The sequence below is a fragment of the Anser cygnoides genome, chromosome 1 (genome assembly GCF_040182565.1).
Source record: "Anser cygnoides isolate HZ-2024a breed goose chromosome 1, Taihu_goose_T2T_genome, whole genome shotgun sequence".
Lineage (NCBI taxonomy): Eukaryota > Metazoa > Chordata > Aves > Anseriformes > Anatidae > Anser > Anser cygnoides.
In genome coordinates this window covers 44,630,496-44,656,552 of record NC_089873.1, presented here as the reverse complement: position 1 = coordinate 44,656,552, position 26,057 = coordinate 44,630,496, and the positions used below count along the sequence as shown (strand labels likewise).

Below are 26,057 nucleotides of genomic sequence, written 5' to 3'. Positions count from 1 at the left end.
GAGTCATTTACATTATTGTCTGGTTGGATAGATTTTATGAAAAATTTACAATCTTCATGTGAACAGCTCATGACCATTCCAACTTTGGACTCTGTGATTCTCTCACAGCTTCCTGCACTGAGTCCGTAGGCTGAAGTTAACCCTACTTGCTCTGGTCACTGCCTTAGAAAAATCTCACATGAACTAAATGGGATGTTGTAGAGGATGTGCCACGATTTAAACATGAAACAACTTAGATAGAGGGCAAGATGAGAGGAAAGGCAATGATGGAAAATATTTTGTGGTAGCATTTTTTCAACAAAACAGTTCCACACAGAATATTTCTATTATCTCTATCCTTCAGCAAAGTGCAGAGAAAAGAAGAAAAGCAAAAGTGATACTTTACTTGAAGAGATCTATCAGGATGATAATGATGTCCTTATCCACGGTCTCTGTCCCTAGGTCTCTGTTGATGTCAGCTGGAGTACCACACATGATGATCACTACAGATTGAGCAAAAATGGAGAGAAACCGGTGAAAGATATAGATTAGAAGGGGACATTCACCTGCTCCCTGGTGCCTGAGTGGCAGGCAGTGTAGCAGTGCTGGGCTAAGACACATTATCTGCGCTGGGCTGGGACCATCTGTAGTAAGATGGGGATATTTGAGGGAAAGTCAAGTGGTAGAAGGTGCCCCAACACCTGGTCTATTTTACGTCTGATTGTACCAGAGCACCGCCATTATCTCACTCAAATAAGCAGTAGCAGTTCTGATGTAGTACAGGCTACTGAATATGAAATTTTCTAAGTCAAATGGCATTCAGGTAATAGTTTGGTTTACTTATCGCCCTTGTACTCACTTGGCCTGCTGATGCCTGGTGCTTAGTCTTAGTAGAAGATGAGGTATTACTCATCTGTTTTTCTAGTTTAGATGGATCACTTCCAGAAGAAGTGCCCCTTGATGGCACAAGCAAGGCCCAGATATGTATCAGAGGAATGGTAGCGAACTAAGCATTCTTGTAATATCTAAGGCCTTGCTTAGGAAGAGTTGTGATTCCTGGATTTCCAAATCTTTCACAAACAGAGCATGTAGGAAGACAACATCATACCTAGGTGGGATAATTCATCCCAGAAGGCCTCTGGGATAGGGAGAGAATTTGTGCCATCTTACATTTGCACCCACGTGACACAGTATGTGTGTGCTTCTCTGTGGAAAGACCATCCTTAAAACGTAACTAAGAGGTCAGTCTGATTTCCAGGGAAAAGAAAATTGCCTGCAGGGGAGAGTGCACCCTCACACTCTCACACACACACCCTTACCATTGCTTTTCCGATCTGGATCTTTCACAACTTTTTTCAGCTGCTCTGGTGTCCTCAATATGTCCTTGAACTTCAGTTTTTCAGAGAAGTGTGTGACTCCAGCGTCTAGCGCATTCATGTACCTGATAGATTGCAGGGAGCACAGATATTGTCAGAAAATGGCCAACTCCTAACATTTGCGTTATGCTTTTTCTCCTAAATAAGTCAAAATGCTAGACAGGCTATTTACAGTACACATTTTTTTGTAAGGCAGAATGGAGCATTTTTATCTGCAACAATAACAGAGAAAATCCTGTTCTTGCTTCAACCCATTGTGTCCGAGAAGAGATATTCTGTCTGAAATAAAGTTGATGCAGAGGGAAAAAAAGAAGAAATTTCTGTGTTTTTAAACTGGTTAACTTTTGATTTAGCAACACTGAGATCCCTGTCCTATAAGATACTAATATCTTTTGCTCCCCACTGTTTTCAGGAATAGAATCATTAATCATTAATTTGTAGGAACATGTGGTTAGTTGAGACATGACTTGATTTTCCTGTCACTATAGGCATTCATGTGCTTTTATACCCACAAGGGACAATTAGCCCATGCAGTATAATTTATGCTTTAGCAAAAATGGATTTTTTAAATTAGACAATCAAAAAAGCAAGCTGACAGTTTCTATTAAAGTAGAATTAGATGCATTTTACAGCTGTATTAGAATGAAAAAAAAAAAGACAATAAAATGGGCAGAAATTCAAAATTAATTTTAAAATTTTTGTTAATTCAACATTTAAGAAAAGGAGCTTGAAGATTTCTTAATTTATAACTAAGCTCATGAACAGAAGCATTAATGAAGACCAGGTAAGAAACACTTGGAAAACTTATATACATTAACTTGCCTGAAAACTATTAAACCTGTGGGACTAAAGGGATTTAGCTGAAGTATGTGTAGTACATTAGCAATTATAGCTACAAACATGGAGAAACAGGGATTGTGGTAGCAAATGAGTGAAGTACATTCATGTTTCAAAGCATCAAAGAGAAGTATTCATAGCAATTACATCACATTATCAAGTTGCTGTCCATTAAAAAGAAAAAAGGAGGAAACAATAAAAATTCCTAAATATTCACAAAACAGTGAATTGGGATCAGATTTTAGATCCCTTAATTCAGAAAAAAATAATAATATATATATATATATATTTTAATTTTCCTTACAAGATACTCTGTAAGTAAGATATTTATCACTCTGAAGCCAATACATTTGTAAATTTTCCTTAAAAATCTGTAACTTCCTCAGGTTACGAATTGGAAATATAACAGCTATTTCCATGAATTCTTGTCAGCCTTCAAGCTACATTTATAAAATTGGCAGGAGAAGCAAGCAAAGTATAACGTAGCAGATTTTTAAAAAATAAAAAAAAATAATCAGAATTTTATGTCCTAAAATTGGAAAAATAATAATCCACATGAACTGAAAATCAAATAAGAGTCCATAAAGGAAGAGCAGTGGTAAGTGTCAGTATATGAAAACATCTACTTGATTAAAATGACATTTGGTATCAGGCAAGAAGAAAACCCAGCGTTCTCAAGAAATATCACAGGCTGATGTTTCAGGTCGCAAAGGAAAATCTGTCTCCTTTGCTCCAAAACCGGTGAGAGCATAGCTTCAACTCTGCAGTTACCGGGGGTCATGCTGTTCAAAGAAAGATACAGTTTGAACTTTGGAAATGTTTCAGAGAAACAATAGTGCTCACAGATTGAAGCAACGAATGTAGAGAAACATTACATTATAAGACCCCTGACCTAAAAAGGCATCTATGGAGACCCCGATGGAGACTCTCATGTCACAATATTTACATCAAGAATGGAGTAAACATGTTTTTGCAGCAAGGATAACTTTGGGGCTACACTGTCCATAGGAAGAGAAAAGGTTTGAGAATACTTAAAAGTAGATAGAGTGCAACATTCGGACATGCAGTCAGCTCCACGATGTAATTCATCTTTCCCTTCTCTCGTTCCCTGATGTCAGTAAGGCACCTCTCAGCACATAGGACTTCAAGGACAGCCTGTAAGAACCATGCCTGAGGACAGAGATGGAATTTATCAAGTTAAAAGCTGGGACAGAGTTGGATCTGGATCTTACCAGAGACATTCCTCAGAGTTGTCATTCTGCTTGTAAATGTAGGTAGATTCCCAGGTGCTGGTTTTGAATGGCAGCTGGAATTCATTCCAAAAAGAATAGAAGAAGTCATTCACTTTCCTGGCTGGGGTCAGAAGGCGGGTTAGGTTTTCTTTGAAGTCACAGGACAGTCCAAAACTCCCTACAGAGATCAGAGGCAGGCTCAGTATTGTTTCAACTCTGAGGGGAGAGACAAGAGGACAGGTCTGAATGTATTGCTGTTGCATCAAGGCATCTGCCACATGATTTCTATCCCCAACTCCCTCTCCTCTTGCATCCTGCATTAGCTTAACCTAAAACAGAAAGCTCCTAAAGAACACAAGCAGATTTCAAGGTATTGGCACTGCAGAGCCCTGTTGAATGGAACCATGCAGCTTCTCCCACTGTCCCTAATTCCCTGCACAGCACAGACGTTCCTCATCCAGCCCCTTTGGGTACCATGCACCATTTCAGCCCAAGGGCTATGATGGGACTCCAAGAGCTCAAGAACCTATCCAGTTTTGCTGCCAGGCTCATGTCAAGGACGAGGTGTTGTCTGTCTCAGGAGCTGGTTTGTAAGGGATATGTTTATTTTCAACAATCTACCCAACCGCTATGAGATCATCTATATGACATATTCTAAGGGCTAGGCTAGAAAAACAAAACACAAAAAGGGGGCATAGGAGTTATTTCAAGGAAAACTCCCCCCTTATTGTGTGACCCTGTTGATACAAGAAGCCGTACCCTTTTAGCAGTTTCTCAAGTAATTTTTTTGCCAACCTACACGTGACAATCAAATCTTTGGTGCCTGTAGTCACACCTATAGACTGATCACAAAATGTATTTACAAATCTGAGCTGCATGCTCAGGACATATAAAGAAGCCCAAAAGTCTTGGTAATGTTGTGAAGTCAGTTTTGGATGAACAAGGGGATTTTGTTTCTTCTCTGATCTGTGATTGGTGCCAAGTAGTTTTCTGCCCACCAATATAATTTTTAATATGGCATGGATTTTATCTCTTTATTGCTGTAATGCTGGAGGGTGAGGGCTTAGCTGCCATAAAAAGAACTTTACTCCTACAAATCAAAGGAAAAGTCTTTTCACTGTATTTTAGGAGTTGGAGAGCAGCAGCAGTCAAGGAGACCAAACAAGGCAGCCCTCTGCTAGCAGCGAATATGTAAAACGCTGGTATTTTTTGTCCAGACAGACAAACATTTGGATAAAAGTATTTTCCTAGATGCTGCAATCTTATCAGACTAAACTCAAAATATTCTCATTCCTTTATGTGAAGTGTTTTTTATGACAGGCAATATTGCCTGTGAAAAGCATCATCATTGTTGGCATTATTATGACAAAATTTTATTTTTCAGGTAGGGGCCACTTACTTAATAACAGGGCTTATAGTTGTTGCAACAGAAATGATAGACAATAATGCAGACATAAATGATGTAACAAGTAATGTCAGGGAGATTTCACTAATGAAATGGGCATTTTTCTGGTTGACTTAAAGTGCTGTAAAGTAAAGCATTTGTTTTGATTTGCAAATCCATTGCACAGTGGGCAAAGCTGGCTGCCTTATTGTTAGTGCTCTTCACTACTTTGCATAAATTTCCACTACTCATACTTTTTACTGTATACTGGTTTAACTGTGCCAGAGTCCAGGAAAAAGACTTTGGCATTATTCTGGGCAGCTCTATATCCAGCAGATTAAAATAAATAAAAAAATAAAACACTTAAAGTTAGGAGGCACAATGAATAAAATGGGACATGTTGCATAATATTTTATCATGGTCCTGTACATAAGAAAGACTTTATTATTTTGATTCTTCTATAAATCAATAACATGTTTTCACTGGAAATATTGACCTAACTTCTGGTCATCCCGCCCAAGGAAAAGTATAAAGTTAAAAGCTGATAAAGCTTGAGGTAAAAGATTCCCAATCTTGTGAGTATTTCTCATCGAAACCAAAAGGCTACCAAAGTTTAAAGAGGGGAGAGTGGTTCACATGGGTAATGATATTGATTGGTACATCGTGACTGATGTTACACAGAATCACAGAATGTTAGGGATTGGAAAGGACCTTGAAATATCATCTAGTCCAATCCCCCTGCTGGAGCAGGAGCACCTAGGTCAGGTCACACAGGAACGCCTCCAGGTGGGTTTTGAATGTCTCCAGAGAAGGAGACTCCACAACCCCACTGGGCAACCTGTTCCAGTGTTCTGTCAGACATGTTTTTTTGTTTTGTTTTGGTTTTTTTAATTAATTACGCTAAGGCTACAGAGATTCAGCTCATGATTTTCCTAATATGTGAAAATTAACATATTATCTTATAATATAATAACATTATATTAATATATAATATAATGTAATACAATATATACATTATATGATATATATTTAATATACAATACACATATAATTGTTAAGTTATGTTATGTTATATGTTATATGTTACATTATGTTATACAGAATTACACAGATCCATGTGTAATACACTAGTAGAGAGACTAATTCTTCAGGAATGTTTTCTTAGACAAGAGTTAGGATGAAACTGGCTGCTCCCTATATAAACACTATTCACAGAAGATAGTTGGGGTTTTTGGACCTTCTCTTGACACATGAAACTCAAGCCCCTCTCTGCAACTGAAAACCCACCCAGACGGACTCCTGTTGCTGTAATGTCTCAAGCCTCAAGCTAACATCTCCCTTTCATTCTGCAGTTGTTGACAAGTTATATCCTTTGAGCCCTTTAATAATGAACCAACTGTCAGCAATTAGGAACGTTTACCTTCTAGAAAAGAGATTGCATCAATGGGCTCTGGGAAGGGATTTTCTTCTCCCTGCCAAACACAGTGGCTATGCATAACAGTCTTACTGCCTTGACTGTATGCATCAGTGTCTCACATATCCCAAACCCCAATGTCTCTGCTGTCTTGTGCACAAAATAAATTTGTTCAACAGTTGATAGCTTTCACATCACAGTACTGGAGAGAGGGGGTGCTACTTACGAGACCATTTGGTAGGTGGCATAAGTGCAAGCAGGTCCTATGACAGCACAGCCAAGAGTGCCATTATCCTGCAAGAGATCAGAAAAGGTCAGTAGTGGGGACAGTGTATGGGACTGGCAGAGAAGTGAATGGAAGATTGAAGAGAACTTTAAGATTTAAGAAGGATTCCCAGAATTTACCCTGCAAAAGCAAGGACAGAGTAGGAAAGAAGACATAGGAAGGTAAAGAGAACAAACCTAGAATGAAGGAAGGAGGAGTCACAGAGAGCCACGAAAAGACTGAGGACAGAGTAGTGCCTGTGAGAGTATGACCTTCACTGAGAGAGAGAGAGCAAGTTACGATTAAAATGTCATAATTGTTGCAAATGCGTATATGAAATTAGAGGCCAAGGCAGTGCTTGCATTTGCAGCGGACAGAGGGATTGGAATTACATGATACTGTGAATCGGGCAAAAAAATAGTTTTATGTACATATGAAGCTTGTATAAAAAATATATATATATACATATATATATATATATATATCTTTGAATAACCACTGAAATTAATGAGGCCTGACCAGTTGCTTTGTGTGTCATGAGGGACTTTGTCTTAGCAAAGACTACAGCATGTGATTATATATTGTTAGATGTGAGAATTCATGTCGGATTGATAAAGCCTCACTGAGAGATGACAGTTATTTGACATGAGAAAATCCACTGAAACACAGTTTCTTGAATATCTTGTAAAATACCAGTTCTAACTGAAGCTTTTCCCACCGCTAGGGTATTCACACATTTTCTCCCAACCGATGTCTCTGATTTCTAGTGAGAAGCAAGCACACAGTTCATCTTTGCCCTCTGGGCATAGTTACATATGTGTTTCATTGGTATTGATGCCAGGCTAATAGTCCCTCTGTCTGCGTGCTCCAGCTGTCACACAGCTCTCTCCTTCATGCTGGCACAAGTATTTGTGTAACCTGATGGAGAACCACATCAGGGAACTGATCCAGTTGGAAATAGGCACCAAGTGTTCCACTTGGGCAGTTTGAGTGTTTGGATTGTGTTTTTTTGTTGTTGCTGTTGTTGTTTGTTTGTTTGTTTTTTAATCGATTACTTTGGTTAAGTGGCCCCACAAAGAGCTGTGCAGATACAATGGCGGTGACAACTTAAGGATGGAAAAAGTAGCTTGAAGCAGGTGGCTGCTCTATCTGGCACTGCCACCAAATGTCTAATAACAGCCGCTGGGAGGCATTAATAGGGTCTCTCTCTGTATTTGATTGCTTGTCTTCACAAAATCTACAGGAATATCTTCTTTGAAAACTTTGCCTGTCAAGTTTGTTTGAAATTGAACAACAGGTTCAAAAGTTAATATGGAAAGACAGACATACAAGCACAGATGCATACATACTTACGCATACATGCAGACACACATAAACGCAAAAAGATAAAGTCTTATCTTCTTAGGAAATCAACCTAGAGAAGCCTGGTACTCACATAGATTTGCTTGATGAGTTCCACACCTTCACAGGTGCTGGTGCGACAGCCTTGTGAGACATACAGTGATGATTTAAAGTGGTGGAAGGTGGCACTGACAGTAACATTTTCTCCTGAAATGCAATGTAAAAGTGAAGAGCCTCAAGAGCTGGAGATAACCACTAAAAATGGTATCCTTCTTGTGACAAGTCTGTGTAGTCTAATGCTAGGATGATTTCTGTTCCAAAAAGCTACCAGAAAGCCCACCTACCTGACTCCCATTACTTAGGATGAGATAAAGAGTTTGCTCCAGCACTGACCGCTGGTTGTTAGTACTTTCAGTACATACTGTTTTTAGTGTTGGCCATTATTAGAGATACCACTTTCCAATAAAACTGGACAAAACATCTGCAGCTAGGGGACAGAAAGGGAATCATTTCTTTGGAACCTCTTTGTCCCGAGATATTCTGGAGATTGACAGTAGGTTGGTGATACTGAAAGGAGAGGTAAGGTATCAAACGAATAAAAGATCATCTGCAGTGACTCTAAATGAGGGAAAAATATATGGGTGGCAGGCTCTTCACAATTTTAGACATAATGTGATCAACGTATGGGGTCAAGGGATTAAATTCTTCTCTGAGTCTACAGGCTAATCCGGCCAAGAGAGAAAAGGATCTCAGTTTTCATGTCATAATCAAGCAATTATGAAATAGGATGAATAAGTGCTAGGTGTTGAAGCGAAGGCATCTAAGTTATTGCACTGGATGGATCTCTGGTCTTGTCTGATCCATGTCAGCAATTCCCATGTTCCCAATTCCTACTGAAAAGCATGCAGAAAAAGTCTGCCCAGCTATCATAAAAGCAAATATAGTTCTGCCTATCTGTAGAGAGCTTCTTTTTTTACAGACGGAGGCCATTACTTCTATAAGATCTACATACCATGAATGGAGAACCAAGGAGCCTGTCTGACAAGCAGTTTGCATAGAAAGCTATGGCAAAAAGTCTAAGAAGAAATCATAGTGAGAAAGAGATTACCCATACCCATTGCCTTACCTGTCATCTGCAATTCTTCTTGTACTGTTGTCAAGGCTTCCTCCACAGCTGATGTCAAATTTTCAGCAGATGATGGGAAGTCCGAGTCAGCCATGAGCATCACATTGATCGCATAATTCTTGTTGCTACACTTATTTGAACCAACTTGCTTCAGCAGGTGAAATGAGAGAAATAAAGGCCAAAGGGCCAGACCCCAAATCTGTTGCTTCATTATTGCTCAGTTTAGACCCATTGTGAGTGTTCTCTCTCTTCTTTTTCTCTTCCAACCCTCTTTCTTCCAGATACTCTACATCGACCTTGTTTCTGGCTATGACAGAAAAAGATTTCCACACTGTAGATTCAAGGACAGGCTGTATTATCCTTCTCAGGCACTTCCCCGTCCCCTTCTCTTCCTTCACTTCTTGCCCATCCCTCCGGTGTCCTAGGTGGCACTTCTGTTTGTGAAAAACTAACAAAAGCAGAACTCAGGGAAGGAGAGAGGCTAAAGGTTGCTGTGAATGTTTGCTCATGGAAAGGCTGAAGCTGTAAAACTGAAGCATTACTCGAAACCTTGCCTGATAAGGGCACTAAATTTTCATCACAGTGATGAGCTGAAAGAAGGAAGGGGAGGGGAAAAATGGACCATAAAAAAAAAAAGACTCTTTAAATAGAAATAGAATAAATAAAATAGAAGGTACATTAAAGCCTAGAAGAAAACGGTTGCTTACTACATGTTTGCATTGTTCTACATCTCTCATTATATTGCCGTAACATCTTTGCTGGCTTGGCTCATAAATCAAGGGTATATTTTGTTCTGTGATAAGCTATCAATTCATTCCTTTAGCTTTTACCATCACTGTACTTTTCTTGTGCAAGGCAAAAATGTCTGCCTTGCAGTCCTCAAGAGTGAAGCCTTCATTTCTATTTACAGAATAGACTCAGCACAAAGCTTATCCACTAGTACTCACCTAGCATCGCACACCAGAGTGTCCCAGGTCTGCCCCTGATACATTGCTCCCAGGCAGCACAGACCCATCTCAGACTGGCGGGACCAAAATCCAAATTGCAAATGGCATCATTAAAAGGCACCTACTAAAGGACACTGGGGTATTTTTCTTAAGCTTTCATTAGCATTTTTCCTGAGAATAGTCTCAGGGAAGGCAGGTAGAATGAAGGGGAGTCAAAAAAAAAAAAAAAAAGAAAAGAAAAAAGAAAAAACCAAGCCTTACAGATAAGTTTGGGCACAAATGAGATGTGCAAGAGAAAAGGAACCAACAGGCAAATTTAAAAAAAGTACTAAGTGTGATCAGTCTGAACTTGGGGTGTTTGTGCACGACTACAGCAGCTTCTGTTTTTCTACTGAAATCTGAGGCTGTCAGATAATACATCCCTTTATTTTTATTACTTTCATGAGATAATTTTAAAACAAAATAGGAAAATAATCACCAATGGTGTAAGTAGCAGGGCTTTTGGTGCAATTCTATGTTTTCTTTCCAAGCCTGTTTTTGAAATGTGATGAATACAGTTCAAATATCTTTCCACAGACTTTCTACATGACCTTGTTTTTAATACTAAATAATTATTGCTTGAATGTTTCTTATACCTGACAACAAGGGAAACCATGAACCAGCATTTAAGAGTAGACCTTGAACACCTCAGCACTTCTGGTCTAGCATTTAGAATTAGTAATGCAGTAATTCTAAGTTATTGGTCACGTAAAGATCTGGACTAGTATGGTTCGTTAGAGAATGGAATATAGCTTTTCATGTTGAGACCATCTGCTTATCACCGGCCTGTTGTATAGTTATTTACAAAGTGCTTGAAACTTAACCCGTGTAAGTCAATAGAGGTTTTGTCATTAACTTTAGTAAAACAAGACCATTGTATTTTTATACTCTTCTTAGCCTGTCTAAGAGAAACATTTAGCTAACATGGATAATGCAAGGGGAACTGAGGATTTTACATTGCTGGTCACACAGGAAACATGTAATAGCGCTAAGGTCTTTCTGATTGTCTATCTAGTTGTTTATTTGTTTGGTTTTCATAGCAGCTTTAAAATGTTCTTCAAAAAACAAGAGTTCAAATCAGCTATAACAGCATCAGTTAGAGCAGCATCTCTTTTTACTCTTTCCCTTGTCCCTTACCTTCACAGTGCCATAGGGAGTTCCCAGTCAGAAGCAGCTAAAAATGAGTTGTTAACTTCTCAACTCCCTAATTGCCAGGTGTGTGTGCAGTCTCTCTGTGTCAAGTCCCATGATAGGAGCATCCGTTGATCTTCAGGTGACTTGGAGCACAAGGGAGGGCTGCAGGTGGAGTGAAGCAAGTCATCCTCAGCACCAGTTGAACACAACACTTTCCCTTGTAACTCAGGGCTTTATACCTCAGATAAAGTTCCTTGGAGGACTGATCAATAGCATCTGATTCATTGGGTAAGAGAGACAAAGACAAGCTGTGGCACTGTGCTGTGAACTTGAGAATTTCTGATACTATAAAACCTCATGAGAGTGGAGAGAAGAAAAAGTAGACAAATGAGTCTTATATGTAAAGCCCAAAATTTGATGGGCCTGCCACAAACAAAAGCAAAGACTTCTGTAGGCCCAGGAAATAAGAAAGGTAAGACACCAATGCCCATCCAGTCATAGTGCACTGGTTGCAGAATGAAGCTAAACCCCCCAAGAACCCAGCCAATTTAATCCAAGGGAAAATTATTTCCTAATGTCCAGTCCACCAGATCAGGAGCTTACCAGTGAAACAAACTAGCCAGATGCTTCAAAAAATCTTCCATATCTCTTAAGGACACTGCCTCCTCTGTCTCCAGCTTCAACCATGAAGCAGGTCTCGTACTTCAAAGATTAGTCATGAAGGGACATAGTTTAGAAACCCAGAAGTCAAATTATGCATGGAATGAGAAAAAAAAAAAAAAGCCCTTTTTGACTTCTACAGGTGACTGTAGCATAAAGCAAAAGCTTTAATTAGAAATACTGTCTTACAACAGAACTAGAAGTAATGGGAGCATAACAAAGGCAATGTAAATGACTGCCTTCCCATGAAAGAATGTGATGACATGGAGAAGCAGAGCAAGAGATTCAAAAACCAGGAATATCCTGCAAAAGATAACCTCTCCTGACACCCCCTAGGATAAACCAGAAAATTTATCTCAAAAACTTCTTTAAAGCACATCTTCTAGAACTACTTATTCTGTCTTAAGATTCCAGGTTTAATTTCTGAGGAATACGCTGCTAAGAACCTGGATCTGAATTCCCTGATGGATTATTCTATTATTCTGTGGTATCTGGGCATCAATTATTGTTATTAGCTTATCAGAAAGGTCAAAAAACCCCAGCATTAAATATGTTCACTATGTGCAAGTCAGTCTAAAAAGTCAGTTCTGAGGTGTACGTTGGTAGCTCATCTTCGTAATCCTAGCATTAACAGGTGACGGAAGTCTTCCCTTGAATCACTGAATACAAACCCTGAAGTTTATCACATATTCTGTCTTCAGAAGCACAGACATTTAACATTCAGGTAGCAAGGTCCTGCATTTATTTGTCTGAATAAATAAATACTGTCACAGTATCACAGATTTCTAGGTTGGAAGAGACCTCAAGATCATCGAGTCCAACCTCCGACCTAACACTAAGTACTCCACTAAACCATATCGCTAAGCTCTACATCTAAACGTCTTTTAGAGACCTCCAGGGATGGTGACTCCACCACCTCCCTGGACAGCCCGTTCCAATGCTTAATAACCCTTTCGGTAAAGAAGTACTTCCTAACATCCAACCTAAAACTCCCCTGTCGCAACTTTCGCCCATTCCCCCTCGTCCTGTCACCAGGCACGTGGGAGAACAGACCAACCCCCACCTCTCTACAGCCTCCTTTCAGGTAACTGTAGAGAGCGATAAGGTCGCCCCTGAGCCTCCTCTTCTCCAGGCTGAACAATCCCAGCTCCCTCAGCCGCTCCTCGTAAGACTTGTTCTCCAGACCCCTCACCAGCTTGGTCGCCCTTCTCTGGACTCACTCGAGCACCTCCATGTCCTTCCTGTAGCGAGGGGCCCAAAACTGAACACAGTACTCGAGGTGCGGCCTCAACAGAGCCGAGTACAGGGGCACAATCACTTCCCTAGACCTGCTGGCCACACTGCTTCTTATGCAGGCCAGGATGCTGTTGGCCTTCTTGGCCACCTGGGCACACTGCTGGCTCATATTCAGCCGACTATCAACCAATACTCCCAGGTCCTTCTCGGCCAGGCAGCTTTCCAGCCACTCATCTCCCAGCCTGTAGCTCTGCTTGGGGTTGTTGCGCCCCAGGTGCAGGACCCAGCACTTGGCCTTGTTGAACTTCATACAGTTGACCTCAGCCCATCGCTCCAGCCTATCCAGATCCTCCTGCAGAGCCTTCCTGCCCTCGAGCAGATCGACACACGCACTTAGCTTGGTGTCATCTGCAAACTTACTGAGGGTGCACTGGACGCCCTCATCCAGATCATCGATAAAGATATTAAAGAGGACCGGCCCCAGTACCGAGCCCTGGGGGACACCACTAGTGACCGGCCTCCAACCAGATTTGACTCCATTCACCACAACTCTCTGGGCCCGGCTATCCAGCCAGTTTCTAACCCAGCGAAGCGTACGCCAGTCCAAGCCCCGAGCAGCCAGTTTCTTGAGGAGAATGTTGTGGGGAACGGTGTCAAAAGCCTTACTGAGGTCAAGGTAAACCACATCCACAGCCTTTGCCTCATCCACCAAGCGCGTCACTTTGTCATAGAAGGAGATCAGGTTCGTCAAGCAGGACCTGCCTTTCACAAACCCATGCTGACTGGGCCTGATCGCCTGCTTGCCCTGCAAGTGCCGCGTGATGACCCTCAAGATAATCTGCTCCATGAGCTTTCCTGGCACTGAGGTCAAACTGACAGGCCTATAGTTCCCCTGTCGATTCATTCCTTGTTAATAACTATAGTACCTGTGCATACATTGCATAGTTACAAAATATCATGACAATTCTGTGTGAGTGTTTTTATAATCTGTTTGAGATTAGAAATACCAGCTTAAATTATCTCACCAAATAACTGTATCACGTAATTTAGTGAAAAGCTATTTTTGGTTCCTGATTCTTTGGTGCTTTGTTATGCCCTTTGTTTTATTGGATAATAAACAACCAGATTTTATAGGGTGTATTTGAAACAGATAATCAGCACTGACTTCCTGATCTAAACCTACTCTGAGTGATCCTCTCAGTCTTCTGGAATATTCACAGACACACAAAGAGTGGAACGGAAACCAGAAGAACAAAAACACCCACAGAGTTGTTCCTCAAGCTTTCTCAACCTGTATAAGATTACTCTCTACAGAATATTTTTCCAGTCCTATTTTAATGGTCCACGTGAAAGGATTTTTCTCATTACAATGGTTTCTCTTTTATACAAGGTGCAAAACTCCTGAAAAAAAATGGCAGTGGTGGTTCAGCCTGGGTATCTCAGAGTCCCTTTGTCTAGCAAGCTCATGCTGTAAAAGTGCAACTGTATTCAGGATGAGGTACCAGCTGTCTCCAATACCTTTGCCAAGTTCATTTTTTGGACCTTTTCACTGGCTTGTAGCCTAATTTCATTTTTGCTTAATTGCAAATCACTATTTCCACTTGACCACTTGGAGAGGAGAAAATAGAAGATATGGAATGGAAATTTCAGAGAACTCAGAAGAACCAAAAAACTACACGAAAGTATCAGCTACCAACAGTAACTCAAACTATTACTGTGGAAATTGGCACTAATAGTCTTAGTAATTCTGAAGACAAAGTGGACAGATTGCCAGCTCATCTTTCAGATTTTTTCTGTCCCAAAGACAACCATTTTTCAAGCCACTATTTTGTGAAGAAGCATGCATTTTGATACAATTGTCTTTTTTTGCGGAATAAAATATTTTGAATGTCCCTTTAAATCAGTTTTTAATCTTTGCTGCAATTATCTATATTTTCAATATCGCTTAGTTATGATTGCTATGATCAATTTATCAATCCCACAAATTTACATTTTTTTTTATTTTCTCCACAGTTGAGAACTTTGAGACTGCAAAATAATCTAAGGTTCCATTAAAATAACAGAGACTGCATCTCCAGCATTGCATAATTGGGAAATGTGAAGAAAGGACATAAAAAAAAAAAACAACAAAACAACAACTCTGAAAAGTCATGTGAATAAAAAGAACAACAGATACATTTATATATTTATTTCTCAATTACTTTAAAACAGATTTTTTTGGTTTCAGTGGACATGCTTACATTTTTGAATAACTAAGGTTGTCAATATTGTTTCCTTAAAATACAGAATTTGTAATACAGAATTTGCATAAGACAATATACCTTGCAGCAGTGGCCATATTTAGCCAAATGAATAAATGTAGAAAACACTCAAACAGCAATGTTTTCAAGTTCTTCAGTGTTACCAAGGTTCATTCCTAAATTATTTTGATTGTCTAGGGCTTTAGCATCTTTTAACCCATCTTTAAAAAGATTTAGAAAATCATGTAGAAAAAAGAAAATAGAAATGTTTCAATTTCTTTTTTTTTTCAGTGTTGTTAGAGGTTTGAATCAAAAATGTGATTACAGACATTAAAGAAAATGCTATAGTACTGTCTGTGTTTATTTAATCCAGTTTGCCATAAGTCTAGTCTGCCTAGTATAAGGATGTCTTCTTTATCTTTCAATTATTTTCTTTCTTTTTTTTTTCTTTTTGTTTCTTTTTTTTTCTTTTTTTTAATAGGGAAGAGCTAGGACATTAAATTATTTTTTTTTCTGTATTTTAAACAGTTGTTGACAATATTTCTACTATTTATATTTGGAATAAAGCAATGTTAATAATGAGAAACATAGCTGTAAAGCAGCTATGTTGACTTACAGAACTAAGCTTTTTTTTTTTTTCCACATTGACTACACAAGAACATGGGAAAAAAAAAAAAAAATAATTACTGTTTGGGATTGAAGTTATCTCCTGATAAATAACAAGCCTGTAAAACAGCAAATATGTGGGTCATGTGTTGCATGACCCTGATAACACAGCATGATCCTGATCCAGAACAAATCCTGATAAAGTAGAAATCCTAATTATATTGCCATTTCCATGGATTATCACGAGTTTAGGTCTGTCCTTGGAGTTCATAGCTGCTACCATAGATTAGAGTGGAATTATAGTACAGGTGCAAAGCACTGACTGTTCTCATCAGAAGCTACCAATCTAGTTTGAGGAAATGTACAGACAAGGATAACAGAAGTTGTAATTGAGATTGCATCATATTAGAAGGAGCTTGGGTGGTGGCCCCATTTTCCCCTTGATCTATGTTGCCACATACCAGAATATGAAGCTAAATATATCATATATCAAACATGTAGCTCAATGAAGAGAAGTTTCTTCCTCTTAACCCTTTCCCAACTCATACACAGTTTGAAGTGAATATTATTCAGCCATTTAACTTGTATATTACTTAATCAAAGATTAAGAAGTCTTCCCTCTCAACTTCTGATTTTGTATTCTTTCTCTAAAGGACTGACCATCCCCTTCCTGTGAGTACCAGGCTCAATTGAGTCAATCTTTTGTTGCTGTCAATCTGAATTACTCCAATCAGCAGCACAGGAGAAGAAAAATGAGATCTTGTGCAAAAATACAGCTGCAACTGGCATTAAATCAACTGAACAATCTCTGTTTTGATATTCAGTTTATTGTACCAGGCATTCCTGCCAAGCAAAAATATTCTGTGGTATTAGCTAATACAAGACATCAAACTCAGTGAACTATTGTCCCTTTTTAAGAGTAGAAAAACAAGGAGTTCTGACAATTCAATGACAGACCAAACTTGGTCAGATAAAGACAGGATGACAGAATTTCCACTACTCATAAAAGAATTAGCAGGTGATCCTTGTGAAAAGACTTGACAGTGGACCAGCTGGTGATATGAAGAAACCATTGGCAGATGGCACTTGGACAACCAATTCAGTACTTCTTGCAGTTGCAGAGGTAGAAAACCTTGGTGGGCAACAGATGATCAGGTTTCAAAAACTGTTTCAGAGGGGCTTCAGGCTCCTAACCTATAGTTAGGGATTACAGCTTTACAGGTGCTGGTTAGGGATTACTTTGCCTCCTGATACGTGTTTGATTTAGGATATAAGGTCTTATCAGCTAAACCTAGCACAGAGAAATGTGAGATGTCATCACAGAGATGACAGCTTGGTGAGGAAGTTCAGAACAAGAGCAACAATGCAGCTAAAGGCAGCTCTCAAAATCAGTGCTTCTGCCTGGGACCATTTTACCAAGATAGCTGAAAGCTCAAAAATACAGTGATGACATTTAAAGTGAAATGTACAGTTCAGTAGAGTCAAACAATATTCTAATATTCACCATAGCAGAGCAAGCAGCCAAACGGAACCACAAAGCTGACCCTTAATGGACTTTGTTTCTAGAGTGACAGGGCATATTTTAATTTCATCGTAAGAATTAGCCACTGTTCTAGGCACAGCAGGATACAGCTCTGTCAAGTGACGAATGTAAGCTATCTGTTCTGTTTTACCTTACAAAGGTAAATGGCTCATATGTGTAATAATTTGTGTCTTGGACACATACTTAAGTTTCCTTAAGCTCTTTTTTTTTTATTATTATTAAATGTTTCACAGGTTTACACTGTGTGATGGGATGGAGTTACGAGATCTTCAAGCTAGTGCATCCCTATAAATCCATATGGCAGTGGAATACTGTGTAGATATTTCAGCCCAAGTCCTGGACCAGGAAAAGTGCATTTTCCAAGACATAGCACTTGCAATGGTTTTCTGACCTGGGTAAGTTGATGTTGATCCAGCTAATCATTCATTACATTTTCAGCTCTGAGACTGACTTGTGCTGGGGCAGTTTGGATCTGCAGAATTTCCTGGTTGTCATCTCTTAGTTCTGCATACCTAAACTTCCTAAGTGTAATGCTCAAATCCAATACAATATCAGCTTTTAAGTTACATTTACTAACTTGGCTGAATCTTGATGACAGGTTGGGTGCTGGAAGTATCAGGAACTTCTGAAGGTGCAGCTCCCACAAGTCCATACAACCACAGACATCAGTGGAAACTTAAGAAAAGGGTTCCCTTACCAAAATACAGATCAAAATTACGGATCTTCACTCCGCTGTTTGGAGTCTTTGATTCATATGACTGCTGTTTGCTGTCTTGAGGTGGGCAATAGAGACCTGACAAGAGCATTAAAACGCACACATGATGTGTCATCTCTCTACAGTCTAGTTTTTGCTGTCAATTTACATATTTCACATTCTTTCATCATGGATAGTCTAGTTAGGGCAGATTAAGGCTCAGATGTTGCTGAATCCAAAAAAAAATAAAAAAATAAAAAAAGAAAGAAAGAAGCAAATACTCTTCAAGCTCCTTGCTTTTATAGGAATCATTTCCCATTTACTCATCTCAGGAGATTGCCTTTGTAGCTTTAGCAGGAGAATATTTCATTACTCTCACTTTTGCAAATCACTTCTCCTGAGATGCTGTCAGATGCATTTTCAAAAGTACAAGAGGCAGAACATGGTGAAGCATCATTACTGAAAAATCATGATCTTACCCAGACATTACGGAAACTGAAGCATGTGATTGTTGTTGGTACAAAGTCCACCTCACAACCTCTTGCTTTATTTAGTTGATGATTTTTTTCCACTTCTTGTCTTTCCTTTTTTCCCCTTTTATTTTTCTTTTCCTCCTTCCTCTTCTTTTCTTAAACCTCACTTTCTTCTTTCTGTTTTGTTGTTGTTGTTGTTGGTTTTGTTTGTTTGTTTTGTTTTAAATTAAAGCCATTACACTCTCTCATGCTTATCTTGGTGTTTGATCACAGGTGCATGACTTCCCTTTTACCGCTGTCAGTATAGGCCAATTCCCTCTCTCCCAGCAATTCTGTGTGGGAATAAACATGATCATTAATCATGCTACAGCTCACAGCCTCCAAGATAATGCCACTAGCTAACACAATGGTGATGGCAAGAACTGCAGCAGTTTTCCAGCATTATTAATAGAGCAGCTGAATTTATGGACTTGGTTATAATTATGAAGTGTCATCTTGGCATTTCATAGGAGGAAAATATTGTAATATCTGTACCCACTCTGATCTGCATCTTAGTAGTAAATGCTACACTAGACTTGCTACAAATATTTGATGCTAGTGAGAATACAGGATTAAAAAACTTCAGTCCTCCTCCATAACTGACTTCAGTGTACACTAGATTTGAATGGAGACTCCTACTGTTCTGAACATGCTTTAGACCACTCCTATATGCAGAGAGCCCACACCAAGCGCCATAATGCCAAATTCTAGCATTTTACCCCCTACTTCTATTGCCCCCACAACATACAGGTAGCAACTCTAGAAGTCAGGAAATAATTTTTGTGATGTGTTCAAACCCTTGGCCTACCAGTTAAGATGTGCAATTTGCAATTAGCAACCCTTCTGATGGCAGTCTGTGATCTTGATTGACAGCTAGTTGTGATTAGACTAGAAAATCACCAGCTATTGGGCTATCAGCATTCTGTATACACCTCAGTGTGTAAGCCAGCAAGGCTGGACACAAAATCACAAAGTTACCACCTCATCCTTTAATATTACTGTAGACCTCACACATGAGGGAATGATTTGACAGGCAGAGTCACATCTTTGCTTGCTGAGATCATGCCAGAAGAATTCTGTTTGAGTCATGCTGAAGCAGCTAAGAAGGATCCTTGCTATTAAATGTAGCCTCCAGTTCTGCTTTGTCTCCACTTTTATAATTGAAAAATAGACCGTAAGTCCAGTTAGAATACATTTTTATTTTCCCATGTTGCAGGTGAGTTGAAGTTCAGTTGAAACTAACCCATATGGAACACATTATCTTTTTGGAGGCAATGAAATTACACAATAAAGAGGTGTGCTTGTATAAACAGTGCTTAGGGGAATTGCCTCCGGAAGCACCATTAAGGTCAGACTTCTCCCTTCTGAGTTCCCTGTGATGAGCAGAGAGCTGGCCACAGAGAAACACCTCACACTTGTGCATGCTGCTTTCCACCGCCACAAAACGTTTGGTCAAGAAAGTCCCCCTCACAGTGCAGATAGATACTGGAATCCCACTGGTGCCATGCAAGTAAAAAGGAACTGGTTTGGCTGCTATTTTTATCTCACTTGACACCGTCCCCCTTGCGCCCACAGCTAAACCACAGGTACTGCACTTCTGTTAGCTTTCAGACATTACTCAGCTTTGGATCCACCACGTAAGAATTCAGGAAGCCACTGGGAAATGGCAGAAACCAGTGATGCAGTTGAGAGCTTTCTTCCATTTCTGTTAATATTTTGGCTGTATTTAGTACGTTGATTCTTAGATCAGCAAGATATTGTGAAAAAATCTATGTAAAAGATGGGAGAAAGCAATGTAGTCAATACATATTTTCAGTGTTTTTTTTTTTAATTTTATTATTGTTATTATTATAATCTTGTCTAATCATACTGTGTGCTTGCGTGGTTGCATTTCAGTCAAAAATACAGAACCTCAAGCAGTGACATCTCTGTTCCTTCTGTTTCCCCTTATTTACCCAGTTTACTTTGGCATTTGTATACTAAAAAAATAAATAAACCAAAGTCTTCATTTTTTCCTAGCTTTCTGTACAGAGCCAGAATGTTCCACGGCAGTACTGAAAATCACTGGGAGGTATTTACAAAAGTCATTGTTTTATTTCAGTTTGAAATGAAGTACTTTGAGGCTTTGTTTAAGATCTGAAAGGAAAAAGACACCTTACAATATCCCTGTCAATCTACATGTTTTTCTTGATTTCATAGGGTTTTGACAGGGAGATTCTTACACTTGCAAAGCTGTTCTGGCCTGCAGAACATTTTTTTTTTTTTTCTGCTAGGGAATAGAAAATCCTAGACAACTGGTAAGTGGATAGATATGTGTATTATAAGAATTAGTTTATATATACAATCTGGACAGCATTAAAAAAATAAAAAACTTAAATCTTTGAAAAATAATTTCAGAATTATTTATGGAAAATGAATTTCCTCCTGATAAAGACAATACCTTACTTAATGAAGAAGAGCTATGAAAGGAAGCCAAATCAGTGGTACCTAATCTTTATCACTTTGATTGACTAACTCGAAATTAATTTCTTACAGAAAAATCCTCTATGGGAGAGTAGGTTATTTCCTTTCCTTTACGGCCTGTGGTATGAAAACACATTCATAAGCAAGGGACATCATCACAATGCTATTGTGCTCCCAAGGATTCCAGTTGCAGGATACCTTCTCAGGGACAGCTGCTAGTACTCTGTATTTTTCAAGGGCCAAGCTGGTTCAAAGCAACTGGGAGAATGTGAACATAGGATCCAAGCTCTGAAGAAATACAGAGTTCTTTGTTGCTGAACTATGTTACAAATGACTGCAGTGTGACAGGATATATTTGTTTGTACCAAAACAAGCAAATGACAACAAAAGCCTTCTTTCTTTCTGATGGAGTGCAAAGTAATTTTTATTCTCAAGGAAGCAGAAATGCCAGAAATACAGATACATCATTAAAACACTCCGTTGGCAGGTGTTTTTGGGTAGTTGTCAACAGTAGCATAATTTATTGCTCCTCTTCACTGGGATTTCTAATGGTGCAATTAAGATAGCATAAACGAACAAAGTTTTGTGAATTGCATTGCGTGGCGTTCCTCTGTAACTAGAACAGATCTGCTCTATTTGCAGCAAACTGCAATGTCAGAAATGCTACAAGAAACAAGGTCACCACTGTGCTTGAAAATTTTCCAGGATTTTCCAAAGAGATCATCTACTGTATGTTGTTCAAATGTACACAAAGTGCATACCTAACATTTTATATTATACTCTCTGATCATGTTTATGGTAATATAGATGGCATGGCTACCGTTTGGTAGTTTTTACCAGATCTGGTATTTTTTACCAGATGGTAGTTTTTACCAAAAAACGATAAACATCTATGTGGTATCACCTGTTGGCTACATAGCATCCTACCAAGAGAATATTACCAGCACCAATCCAGCAAACCGTGATTCTTTATTGGAGCACATGAACAGCCCTGTCAAGTCAGCCAAAAGCTCCATCTATGCTGGTGTCCCATTTCCAACATGAGGTTCCACCATGGCACGTCCTGGTCAGTGTCTCCTTGACTCTGTTGAAGATGGCCAGGTGAGAGTATTCTAGCAATTAAAAATCCTATTTTCTCATCCTTTCATTATCTATGAACACCACAGGGCAGAGGACAAGAGCGTCTTGCGCCACCTTCAGGGACAGGCTTGTGTAAGGTTATGTGATCAAGTCTCATCACCACAAAAACAAAGGAGCACAGAGGAGCAATGACAGGTGAGGAACCCCAAAAATCTTATCCACCTTGACCTAGCTCCTCCCAGGGCTGTCACAGGAGAGCGATCAGCCCATCAAGATCAATGGGAGAAGCTCTGTGGAGCACCTTAGAGACTGAGGGGCAGTACTGACTGTAAGTGTATGAGACTCATCACGGGATGTCAGGGAAAAGCGTTCTGGGATTGCACAGAATTTAGTATGGGATATTTAGTGGAAGGACTGAAGGTGGGAAAAGGGAGGGATCAAGGTGGTTTGGGAAGGAATCAGTATGGATGGATAAGGGGATAAAAGGGGCTGCCCATGTTTAAAGAAAATGATGGTCAGTACACTTCTCTGGCTGTGCCCTGTCTTTATATTAAATTCCACTTTTAACTATTTTCTTGTATGAAGGGACTCTCTATTCTGTGTGCATGTGTGTGTATGGAGATTTTAGTGCCAGCAACTGGAATTAGAACACAAGTTGTAGGGGCCCATGTGTCTGGGTGCCAGCAACTGGAGAAACTGAACGTGTGCATATTGTGTGTGGGTGTCTGTCCATGTGTATTCACTAGCAAACATGAAGATGGTCTAGCTGGAAAGGAGGACAAACGACTTGAAAGCCAAGTAGAGGAGTGACCGTAAGTCTGGGACAGATACTGGAGAGGGTCTGCAAGATGATTATTGAAAGGACGAGGACCCCCAAGCCAAGCACCGGGACGATCATGAGGTGTGGGGAACAACCAGAAGACTCCTTTGCATGACCGTGCCTCTGTGCATGAGGCAACCGGAGACCAGAGGATCAAAAGGCCAGCTCCTCCGCGCCTGCAGCGGGCGAGGCGGCTCCCTAGGGTGCCCTTCTTTTACCGGGGAGCCCCGGCGACGGACCGGCCCCCTCTGGCGGTGCCTACACGACGCCCACACCCGCCGCTGCGGCGGCGGAACTCCGGGGGACGGCGCCTGCCTCCAGCCGGCGCCCGTTCGCCAGCCGCGCTCGGGCCTGCGCCTCCTTCCGCCGTTACCGCGGCAACGGCAGCGGCGGCGGAGCGGGGAGCGCGGGCCCGGCGGCAGGATGGTGAGAGAGGGGGCGGGCGGGGACGGGGGGGCGCCGGGCGGGAGGGTTCCCCTGACCCCCCTCTGACCGGGCTCCGCTCCGCTCTCCGCCCAGATGCTCTCCCGGGCCAAGCCGGCCGTGGGGAGCGCCCCGGCGGCGGGAGACAGGCGGAGGAAGAAAGGGAAGAAGGTGCCGCAGCTGGAAGAGCTCCTGGCCCTCCGAGACTTCACCGGCGCCATCGCCTTGCTGGAGGTAACGGCTCTCCGTCGGGGGCTGTAGGCGGGAGCCCCCCGAGGGCCCGGGCAAAACCCCCGAGGGCCCGGGCAAGAAGCTCACGTTCTTTTTTTCTCCTCTCCGAAGTTTAAACGGCATGCGGGTGAGCAGGAGGAGGACGCCGACCTCTGGATCGGGTACTCTGCCTTTCATTTGGGTGACTACAAGCGAGCGCTAGAGGTAAGGTGAGGAAAGCTTGCTCCCCGAGTAGGGAGTCGGGAACCTGGGCTGAAGGGATGACAGCAGGAGGATGTTCTGCAATAGGGAACGGTCCTGCCAGCCAGTTAAATTACAGACGTATGGTAGGAAAGCAGTTTGGATTGAAAAAGAGGTATTTGGCCATGAAAATAGACCTTTTGTAGTTATTTACTCTTATTTAATAGTAGGCTTGGTAATCTAATTTGTCCCTTCTAATGTCATAGTTAGTGTCCTCAATTTTCAGTACACTTTCTGCAGTTAACTTTCTGTGGTTTTGTTTTCAGGTTTAATTATACCTTCATTGTGTACATTATCTGTAATATGCATACATTTTTAACTGTCTGTAGAGGTTGATGTCTCTGGCCATTTGATGTACTTTATTGTTCTTCTGCATGTTTTCTTATACGAGGTAATTCAATGAAATAAGACATTCTTATTCTCCAAAAGTTTAAAGTTAATAAGAGACATGTTGATTATTCAGACATGCATAAAATACCAATATTTGCACCATACAGTGCTTTTGTGTCACTTCTTGCGCATGACTCCATGCGTAATTCTCTCTCTTTCGCATCCATTTATATCCATTCGCATCCATTTATATCTCCATTGAAGCTCAGTTTGTTGGCAGTCAGTTTATTGTCAATGTCACTGGAATCCTTTTCGCAGTTGTGCCAGCATATTTCTCTGTAGAAGTGTTAACAGATTTTGTTGCCTACTGTGCTTTGTACCTTTGAGGGCTGGAATCAGTGTGCACCCCAGAACAGAGAGCATTGTGGAGACTTCTCTGGCGATAACCATAAGGCTGCATATAAGCTAGTGAACATTCGGAAACAACTCAGTCTGCCTGAGTGGTGGTTGTCTCATTGCTGTATTCTTACAGGTGTGAATTTCTGCATCCATACAAGGCTGTATTGCACCGTTTTTAGGCGTATTTGTTTTGGCCAATGTCAGTTGATGGAGATCTCCATTACAATTCGCTGTAAAGGTATAGCTATACTCTGAGAAAACGTTTAACAGTCTTTTAACTTGCCTTCCCTGGGAGAAGTATTAAAAACAGATGATAATTTGAAGTATTAACAAAACAAAATAACCGTGGTGAAATAGATTAAAAGACAAAATATCATCATTGTTCTATATATAACATTAGATGTTTAACTATAGTTAGACGTGATCATGTGCACAAGATTAATGTGTGAGGCAGAAATAGAATTTTTATAGCTTCCAAGTTCACAATGCACTTTCCCCTTACTTTAAAAATGAAAAAGGAAATGTCTATTGGGAGAAGTTAGAACTGGTCAGTGTAATTAAATTGATGGTATACATAGTATATAGAATGTAGAACAATAGTGTAAAACATAACATTAACTTAATATTCACGTTTAGAGTTGTCATTTAAAGATTATGAATATAACAATCAGTGGCTTTATGTAATTTATATCTAAATGTTAGGGTGTTAATAGGGAGTAGAAGTTTAAAAAGAGGAAAAAATGTTTGCATACAAACAAAGAATAGTTTGGAATTTCTTTGAAATAAATTCTGCTCTTTGGAATACCCAGTAGGTGCTTATATAGCCAGAGCAGATTTTAAACTCTTCCTTCAATGAAAGAATAACAGCATTATTTTTGTAGAAATTATATTTTGTCTGTGGTGTTTGATTCACCACTAGGTGATGCTATTGCTTCAGGCTTTTAAAAACTACAATCCGCTCTATTTTTCCATCTTTCTATCCTAGTAGGGGGGAAAAAAAGCCAACCATAAACCATGCATACAAACCTTTTAAAGTGAGAGATCACAAGGACTATCTTTTCTCCTTTACAATTGATTTTGGCACAGTGACAAATCCTGATATCTTTGTCAACTTGGTGTCATGTGGGAAATGAGCTTGCGTATCTCAGCAAAGTTTCTTTTGGGACAGAACATTGTGTTTGCAATTCCCAACGTTGTAGTGATCAAGGGAAAGAGCGTTGACTGTGGAGGCTGAATTCCCTTTCAGTTATCAGCTTCAAGGCCGCAGTGCAATGCGGAGTCTTCACTGCTGTTTTACAGAGGCGTTGGTGTATTCTCAGGGACAAATTCCTTGATTATCTGAACTCCTGGAGCACTCTGGAGTGTGCTGGGACCACAGTAAATGAATCTCTGGAGAATTCTGAAGAATTTTCTAATCCTCATAGTAACATTACACACAGACTAAATGATTCACAATCCCAGGTGCCTGCAAGTGACAATGTATATAGCCTGTGTCACTACAGTCCT

The 26,057-nt window shown here is 40.2% G+C and overlaps 2 protein-coding genes across 3 annotated transcripts in view; one reads left to right on the top strand and one right to left on the bottom strand.

Moving 5' to 3' along the window:
• The window catches only part of GUCY2C (guanylate cyclase 2C), a 45,443-nt gene extending 36,105 nt beyond the window's left edge, over positions 1-9,338 (bottom strand). Inside the window, exons 1-6 of one of the 2 annotated variants that reach the window (XM_048078886.2) lie at positions 8,955-9,338; positions 7,923-8,035; positions 6,449-6,516; positions 3,425-3,640; positions 1,299-1,420; positions 386-482 (exon numbers count right to left, since the gene is read on the bottom strand). In XM_048078886.2, coding sequence (XP_047934843.1) covers positions 386-482; positions 1,299-1,420; positions 3,425-3,640; positions 6,449-6,516; positions 7,923-8,035; positions 8,955-9,165 — 827 coding nt within the window. In that variant the 5' untranslated portion in view covers positions 9,166-9,338. Of the gene's footprint in view, positions 1-385; positions 483-1,298; positions 1,421-3,424; positions 3,641-6,448; positions 6,517-7,922; positions 8,036-8,954 lie in introns of those variants that run through there. The other variant, XM_066993853.1, reaches the window with a different exon arrangement.
• A 13,471-nt stretch (positions 9,339-22,809) lies between these two features.
• The window catches only part of IFT56 (intraflagellar transport 56), a 50,778-nt gene continuing 47,530 nt past the window's right edge, over positions 22,810-26,057 (top strand). Inside the window, exons 1-3 of the mRNA XM_066990202.1 lie at positions 22,810-23,354; positions 23,448-23,585; positions 23,694-23,786. Coding sequence (XP_066846303.1) covers positions 23,040-23,354; positions 23,448-23,585; positions 23,694-23,786 — 546 coding nt within the window. The 5' untranslated portion in view covers positions 22,810-23,039. The remainder of the gene's footprint in view (positions 23,355-23,447; positions 23,586-23,693; positions 23,787-26,057) is intronic.